This window comes from Mastomys coucha, unplaced genomic scaffold (assembly GCF_008632895.1).
Source record: "Mastomys coucha isolate ucsf_1 unplaced genomic scaffold, UCSF_Mcou_1 pScaffold21, whole genome shotgun sequence".
NCBI classification, from domain to species: Eukaryota; Metazoa; Chordata; class Mammalia; order Rodentia; family Muridae; genus Mastomys; species Mastomys coucha.
In genome coordinates, this window is record NW_022196904.1 from 23,990,704 (window position 1) to 23,999,243 (window position 8,540).

Below are 8,540 nucleotides of genomic sequence, written 5' to 3' on the forward strand. Positions count from 1 at the left end.
ACTCAGAAATCCGCCTGCCTCTGCCTCCCAAGTGCTGGGATTAAAGGTGTGCACCACCACTGCCGGGCCCAGTTGGCACTCTTAACCACTGAGCCATCTCTCCAGCCCTAAAGGAGTCTTCTTAATGTACAATCTTGATTGAGCCCCAAGTCAACAGACATCCTTTCCCATAAAGGGACCATTCCAGTATAAACAGGATCATGTTACCTGGCCACTCCTGGAATCACTCAGCTATGCTATGCAAGAAGGTAGAAACTAGCTCACTTGCTCTGATGCCTTCACAGACCCTGACTTTTGAGGCTGGATCTCATGTACCATAGGATGGCCTTGAACTCCATATGAACCTGAAGATGACTTTGAACTCCTAAAATCTAGAACCTGGATCTTCCTGCCTTATCAGTGCACATCACCTTGTCAATTTGTGGGCTGTGGATCTCATACAAGATATGCAAGTATGTCAACATTTCTAGCCCTGCCCCACCCAAACTGGCCTCATTAGTGCTTCCTTGATTACAATGGTTACAGAAAGTGGGAGCTTCCACCTGCCTCCAGCACCATACAAATCAAACAAGGGTTGACAACATGGCGCATTTGGGCAAATCACTTAACACACGAGCGAGCTTGCAGATCTCAATTAGATTTCTGGAGCTGACTCCTGAAATTGTCCCTGACCTCTATAGGCATGAGATAAGCACATACACACTAGTAAGCATGCACAAACACAACAATCACAATCATGGAAAGACCACCTCTCCAAACGTTGACAGACTTTATTGTGGGGGGGATTCCCACCTGGGACCCCGCCCTCTTAAATAAAAAAGTGCATAGAAAAGAAGGGATTTAGAAACCTTTGTACAATATCTACATCCTGGGTCCCCAGGGAAGGAGGAAGGAGGCAATGGCTGGGTAGGCAGGAGGGGTGAAGGCAGGTCTGCCCCACTACATGCCCACATCCACCATGAACAGAAGGTAGGAGTGAGAGATACTGAGACTAGGGAGCCACAGGCCAGGGTGAGATGGCAGCGGGCACATGAGGAATCTGGGGCAGCCATGGCCTCAGTTAAGGAAGCGACGGCAGCGCTTGGCGCCACAGTTGCAGGGCAGCTTGTTGCTGGCATCCTCGATGGGAAACTTGTAGTCATAGGTGAGCTCCTCACCTCGCAGGATGCGGCGCAAGGCAAAGATGACAATGTGTTTCTGGCCTTCCACATGGATGACCCGAGAGAAGCAGTTGGGCTCACATGAGTGGTTGATAAATCGGGCAGCATTGCCGTGCATGGTGGCATCTACCACATCGAAATCATCCATGCGGAACATGTAGCACCCAATACCCTACAGAATGGGATGAAGGAATTAGCTTTCTGTTAAGGTCAGCCCACATCCACTCACCTCAAACCCTTGCGGCACTTACCTTCCCATCATAGAATTTCTCTCGCTTGTCAGTCAGAACGGAACGAATGACAATGCCAGAGTACTCAATGACCATCTCACCAGCATCAATGTTGCGTTTACAAAACAGGCCTCGTCCATGGATAGCTGATCTGCAGGGCAGAACAAACCACACGGAACTTAGGGGGCAGGGGGACAGACACTAGGCAGCTCCTCATCATGGCACCTATCTGTCCACCCAAGGGGCACCCCCCCAACCCCACTAACCTGTAGACACCCACAGCCTCTTTGGACGTCTTTTTGAGATGACGAAAACGCATGGCCATAGGAAGCTCCAGGCTGGTGGCACGTCTGGTAGGGGACAAAATACCACATAATAAGTTGGTATCCAGGAACAGTCAGTTACCCCTTTAGGACCCTTTCCGACCAGGCCCACTACCCTAACTTGTCTGCACACCTGGTGGACCGAAGCTGCACCTCATCCTCTTCTTCATCACAGGTGGCTCCCTCAGGGAGCACCCGGTGCTGGGAGGCCAGGAAGTTGAACATGTCAAAGGTACACTTCCTGCAAGTGGAAAGGGAAGTAGGAGGGTCACAGCCATTCCTTCAAAGAGATGCTGCCGCCTAGCTATTTCTCTAATCTGGGCCAGCATCACCATAGGGCTGGAGATAGCTACAGGAGATGGGTAGGGTCCACTCTTCTGGCGTGAAGTCTACAGATTACTCTTGTGGTAGCCTAGTGTCTCAGTTTCAATTTTTCTAGACTTAATTCCCATCCCTGGCTCCCCAACCACTGACCGGAGATAGACCTCGGCGCGAGCAGCCCCATGGGGATTCAGAGGTGGCTCCTCCTGGCCCTCTCCCTGCTGGTGGTAGCGGAACTTATAGTGCTGGCAGCGCTGGGCCCCAGGTAGCTGCTCTGCCAGGAAGATGACAGCATCGTGGTGGATGCCCAGGAGCCGCGCTCCACTCATTCCTGAGAACAGGATGGGAAAGACAGCAATCACATGGAGGGCCCACCTTGCCCTTGCTCCCAGGATTCCTGGGGATACTTCTTACCACTAAAGGAGAGATGCCTGAGCCGTGCATGCCCTCGAGCTTCTTGTACTTTTTCAATCAGAGTTCTCCATGCCACTGGAATGAGGAGCCAGAAGTCAAGATGGGATGTGAACACTCTCCCCCTCTGCTACTGCTACCCTTAACTCACCCTCCAAGCTCTCTGCCTCCACACTGAAGCCATCATCACTGCTGATCTCAAAGCGCAGGTGCGGACCAGCTCGTTTCGGAACCTGATTCTCTTTGTCCTCCGGGGATGGAGGCTCGTCCTCAGAGCTGGAAGCCTCACCTGCTTCCATGGGGAAGGTAAAAACAGGAGAGGGTCACCTTCCCAGACTTGAAACCTCTGCTGCCAGGCAAGTGCTTCATGCATTTAATCACAGCATTCCGGAGGAAAAGCTAGGCAGATCTCAGAGTTTGAGGCCAGTCTGGTCTACTTAGTGAGTTCCAGGACAACCAGGGCTACATAGAGAGGCCTTGTCTCAAAACAAAAAAAGGGGGGGAGAAAAAAAAAAAGACCTAGTGCCCCTGATTCCCTGATTCCCAGCTGACATCAATCCCACCCACCCCTTGGCACAAACACATACAGGAGACAGATGGGTCCTCCTCCTGCTTCAATTACTGAGTGAGTCCTATGGCACTGATCTGAATATTCTAAGGGGCCTGGAAAAACTTTTCCACCATAGAGCAGCTACACAGAGCATGAAGGCCTGGGTTCCATTGGCTCACTGTAAGCTAGCATATATACCCTATAATTATTCTGTCCCTGAAACAGACTCTATGGATATTGGAGAATTACTTATACACAGTTAAATAAATAAATAATTGGGGAGAGTATCAGAATTGAAGCCAGAGCCTTGAATGTGCTAGGAAACATTCTATCACCAATTTATACCCCAGCTGAAAATATATTAAGTTAAAAAAAAAAAAGATTTATTTATTATTATATGTAAGTACACTGTAGCTGCCTTTAGACACACCAGGAGAGGACATCAGGTCTCATTATGGATGGTTGTGAGTCACCATGTGGTTGCTGGGATTTGAACTCAAGTCAGTGCTCTTAACTGCTGAGCCATCTCACCAGCCCCAATACAATAAATTCTTACACAAGTTAAAATGTATAGGCCTGGGCACATTCAAGTATACTTATAATATTTATTACAAACCAGTGGTTCTCAACCTGTGGGTAGTAATCCCTTTGAGGGTAGCATATTACATACTTACATGATTAATAACATTAACAAATTAGTTATGAAGAAGTAACAAAATAATTATGGTTGGAGGTCACCACAACATAAGGAACTGTATTAAAAGGTTACATGGCATTAGGAAGATTATAAACTATTTTAGAGTCTTCTTGGACTATCTGAATTTATTCAGTTTTGTTAAGATGTATTTCCGGCCGGCAGACCTACATTAAGACAGGGTCTCGGCCGGGCGGTGGTGGCGCACGCCTTTAATCCCAGCACTTGGGAGGCAGAGGCAAGCGGATTTCTGAGTTGGAGGCCAGCCTGGTCTAGAGTGAGTTCCAGGACAGCCAGAGCTACACAGAGAAACCCTGTCTCAAAAAACAAAAAAACAAAACAAAACAAAAAAAAGACGGGGTCTCACTACATTGCCCAGGTTGGCCTTGAACTTCTGGACTCATGAGACCTCTCTGACTCAAGATTAGCTGGGACCATACAGATGTGCACCACCTTCAGGAGTTACAGATTGTGAAGATGTGGCTGACTTTCGTTGTGAAAAGGGTAAAGGCAACTCGAGGTTTGGGGCTTGAATACACTAAGAGTGCCATCAATTGCCATAATGAGGATAAAGACTATTTGGAGCATGCTAACTGAGCTGTCTCTCAGAGAATATCCCTGTGCAACAGAGGAGAGATGACAAAAGCACAGAAAGGAGGAGCCAAGTACAGGGACTAGGCCTGAGCTGCAGAAAGTAGTGTAGTAGCTATAGGAACACAGATAGGATTAAGAGCCTTGAAGTCCCAGAAAGCAGGTTTGGGGAGGGACACAAACACAAAGCCCAGGGCCTGGGACACAAAAACTGGAAGGGTGAAATGAGGCATGACCAGAGGTGAGAGGAAAATGTGGGGTCCTGGAAACCAGAGAAGGAAGTATTTCAAGAAGGGAAGTTGGAGAACAGATGCTGCCAGCAGCATCTGCAGTGAACACCAAGGCCAACCACTGTATCTAGGGCAGGGATGGTACATGACATAGGAACAAGACCCACATGCCCCATTAATCACCACAGCCTTTCTCTTGCCAGCCTGTCCAGCACCCTCTAGTCAGACAACACTGACTCTGTCACAGAAGTCAGCTCATCTCCAGGCCCCAAGGCCTTCCACTCCTCCTCCTTCATATACTGGATACAGGGGCAGCTACAGAGCCCTTCCCCATATTCTTTCTCACACTTCTTATCTAACGTGCCTGTCGTCATCACCATCACACCCCAACGGCAGCCAGACCAGAGCCTCTCAGCTAAGCAGCCTCAGTCTACCTGGCTCTAATTTGGTGCTTAGAGCCTACCTCTATGTATAGAGAGAACCCAAACACCTGGGTAGGACTGGGTCACTACAAGCCCAGTGTGCCTGCTAGATCACTCGCTGCTCCAAGTGTGACCCCAGAGGCCAACAGAGAGCCTCACTTCTAGTCTCACAGTCTAGTAGACAAAACCACTCAAGCACCCACCTGTGACTCCACCTGCAGGTACACCTGCCAGATCTCTCTCCCATCCCAGGAGTCACCTGCTCAAAGCTGATCACTCTTCTCCCATGCCCTTGTCCTCAACCACCACCCTTCCCCCCTTCAGCTTTGAAGTTGCAGCCCTCATAGCCTCAAGCTCTCTGACCTGCTGCCCGACCTCCTCCTGATCCTTAGCTCAACTTCTTGGCCAGCTGCCTAGGTGCTGCTCTGGCTTCTCACCAACCACTATCTTCAACATACTACCCGCCCCATGCCACTTGCTCATGCCCTCTGCCAATCCAGGACTCATAGGCCTGGTCTGGTGGCTCGCTGTGGCAGGTGGACTGCTGACAGCTCCATTCCTGGCCTTTTCTAACCTTCCTACTGTCCCTGCCTCTCACTTGGGCCCTAGGGCTCCACCCTCCCTGGGTGACCCTGACCTTTTGGCTTTGTTAGGCACTAACACTCTGATCCTAACCATCAGATGCACCCCTACCTTACCCTCTATAGCTGCACAAAGCCCAGCCATTTGAACTTGCTCAAATGTTTTCCCTCGGTGTTTTGTTTCCTTCTGTAGTGAGACAGGGTCTCAGTATGTAGCCCAGACTATCCCTGAATCTGAATTAAATCTGCCTCAGCCTACAGCTACAAACATACATTACTAAATCTGATTTCTTTTTTGGTGTTTTTGAGACAGGGTTTCTCTATGTAACCCGGGTTATCCTGGAACTCCATCTCTAGACTGGCCTCAAACCTACAGAGACTCACTTGCCTCTGCTCCTCAAGTACTGGACTTAAATGGCATGTGCCACCACCTCCCAGATACTGATTTCTAACACCAATTCCACTATCATGAGGCCAGGAGTTCCCTAACTATACATACCTCTAGCATCTAGCCTTGGGCTTCTACCCACTGAGTGTATGTAGGGTTTTTTGTTGTTGTTTTCTAGTGTTAGAAAATGAACCCAATTAGCCCATGGTGTGTCTTGTGTTTTGTGTTTCTAGAGAATCAATCCAGGTTGTCAGTCACCACTGGGCCAAGCACAAGGAGGTAGTGAGAGGAAGAGCTGGTGTCTACCTGAGCAGTGGTGCCACTGGGACTCAAACAATAGGTCTGAGGGACCTTCAAGGGCCCGGGAAGGAGCTTCTGGGAGCGGCAGCAAAGGACACCGGTCCTGGGGGCGCCTGTCAAGAAAGACCTGTCAGGAGGCAAACATTACTGGGAGAGGGGTGTCCAGAGCCTTCAGAGAGGGGACCTGGTCACTCACCCAGGGCTTTCCTCCTCAGGGTGTTCCCCAGGATTGTTCAGGTCCAGAACTCCACGTACTGTGGGCGTTTTCATCCGAACACGACTGAACCTGAATAGCAGCACAGAAAGCCCACGTCTTCCTTCTCCTGTCTACCTCCCCAGCCTGCCAACTACAGCCTGAGAGCCACACTTACCCACTGCCACTGATCCCTGGCACAGGATGGGTATCCTCCAAGGACTCTCCATCTTCATCCAGCCGGGGAGTTTTGTTTGGGGGAGGAACTGGAGGGGATCGGCCAGAGAAGGTGGATACCCTCTTGACACGGATGGCCTGGCGTGGTGGGCTGGGGGGCCCACTGCTAAACACCAGTGTTAGTGGGGGTGGAGGTGGGGGTGGGGCAGGCCGGACCACTCCTACCCCTACCACTGGTAACACACTGAGCAGGGGTCCTGGGGGCAGAGTCCAGGAGGTGGGGGCTGTTGGGGGAATGATAGGGGGCAAAGGCGGCTGCTTTACTGGGGGTGCTACAGGCTCACCCTCCCCTGCCATCTTCACAAATACTTGCCCCAGCTTGTTGACAAGGATGATCTTGGATGTGGCAGGTTTAGGGGGTTCTGGAGCAGGACCCAGACTCAATACCCGGACCCCTGGAGCTCCAGGGAGCCAGGCAAATGTCCGGGTGGGGTCAGCTGGGCTAGTGGACAGGCTTTGTGGGGGCTGGCTGCCATTAGCCAAGGGAGGTGCTGTGGGAAGAGAGTCCTCTCTGGGGCCAGCAGCCCCCTCCCCAGGACCCCCTAGGTTCTTCAACACGAAATCCACAATTTCTGAAGGCAGGTCTTCAGGAGGCCGGGCTCTGTCACCTGCTGCTCCAAGGACCCCTCCTCGGCCCACTCCTGGTCCTGAAGGAGGAGTTCCCTGTCCCCGGGGTTGCTGGACAGCCTCTGCCTCACTGTCTGTGCCATCATCCACTCCGTCCAGCTGCTCAATTCGGGGCGCTCCAGCAAGGGAACTTGGTGCCAGGGCAGGGCCAGACACCACCGTCACAGGGAAGTGGACATAGTGAGTAGTAGGGCTGGCCTCCTCCTCTGAGCTGTCCCCTGGGCCTCCCTGGCTGCTCCCCAAAGCCCCAGCAGCTACAATCTCTTCCTGGAAGGGCTCAGTCCCCAGCAGGCTGGCTGCAAAGTCCAGGTCAGCAGCACTTAGTCCTGACACCACCTCCATGTCTTCAAAGTCTGGGCCCAGGTCTTCAGAGGGTGGTAGGGGAGATGGGGCCAGGTCAGGGGGAGCCAGCTCCCCTGAGGTAGGTGTGAGGGCTGTGACTGAGGTAGACAGGGGCACCCTGAGCTGAGGGGAAGTTCTGAGAGGAGAGGAGGTCCTCCGGGATGGTGGTGGCCTGGTGGCCAGGGGGCTAGGACGCCGAGATCGCCTAGGGGGGGCTGGAAAGTCCGAGTCTCCCACAGTAGGGATGTGGTGGGTCAGAGAAGATGGACTTCCTGTGAGAGGAAAAAGGTCAGTATCGGTCAGCAACTCCAGGTTTCCTAGCTAGCTGTACCCATTGGTTTTTAAAGGTAGGGTTTCGCTATAGCCCCGGCTGTTCTGGAACTTCCTCTGGAGACCAGGCTGGCCTTGAACCTACAGGAGATCTGCCTGCCTCTGCCTCTGCCTCTTAAGTACTGGGATTAAAGATGACCACTACCCCTGCCCATCTGCTCTGCCCATTGTGCTTACCTGGGGAGGGCAGAGGACCAAAAGAGACACCCCCTAAGGGCCTCCGAGATGGAGAGTAGTTGGGCACTTTGATTCGAGCCCCTGAGAAGGAGCGGGGGGTGGGAGGAGGGCCATTGCTTGAATCTGTCCGAAGTGGGGGATCCAGATTCTGAATGGGTGAGTGGTGTAAAGGATCTCCAGGAATCAGGGAATCTGTATCTGGCAGGTCATCATGATTGGGGGGCTCTGAAAAGGCAAAACAAGGGAGGTTGGGGGCCCTGTACCCCCAACTTCTGTCCCAGCAACCATGTCAAGTGGCTCACAACTACTCCAGCTCCAGGGGATCTGACACCCCTGGCCTCTGTATGCTCATGTACACAAAGCCTGGGAAATAAGCACATATAGGCCCAAATCCTGACTGTACCACTGTATTGTAGAAAAAAAAAAAAAAAAA

The 8,540-nt window shown here is 51.7% G+C and overlaps 1 protein-coding gene across 2 annotated transcripts in view; it reads right to left on the minus strand.

Annotated features, from left to right (window-relative positions):
* Positions 1-750: 750 nt before the first annotated feature.
* Kmt2b (lysine methyltransferase 2B) overlaps positions 751-8,540 on the minus strand; it is a 20,272-nt gene continuing 12,482 nt past the window's right edge. The window contains exons 27-37 of one of the 2 annotated variants that reach the window (XM_031386098.1): positions 8,108-8,332; positions 6,573-7,872; positions 6,398-6,487; positions 6,208-6,314; positions 2,597-2,734; positions 2,449-2,523; positions 2,188-2,365; positions 1,847-1,954; positions 1,657-1,740; positions 1,412-1,541; positions 751-1,332 (exon numbers count right to left, since the gene is read on the minus strand). In XM_031386098.1, the coding sequence (XP_031241958.1) occupies positions 1,057-1,332; positions 1,412-1,541; positions 1,657-1,740; positions 1,847-1,954; positions 2,188-2,365; positions 2,449-2,523; positions 2,597-2,734; positions 6,208-6,314; positions 6,398-6,487; positions 6,573-7,872; positions 8,108-8,332 (2,711 nt within the window). In that variant the 3' untranslated portion in view covers positions 751-1,056. Of the gene's footprint in view, positions 1,333-1,411; positions 1,542-1,656; positions 1,741-1,846; positions 1,955-2,187; positions 2,366-2,448; positions 2,524-2,596; positions 2,738-6,207; positions 6,315-6,397; positions 6,488-6,572; positions 7,873-8,107; positions 8,333-8,540 lie in introns of both variants that reach the window. The other variant, XM_031386097.1, reaches the window with a different exon arrangement.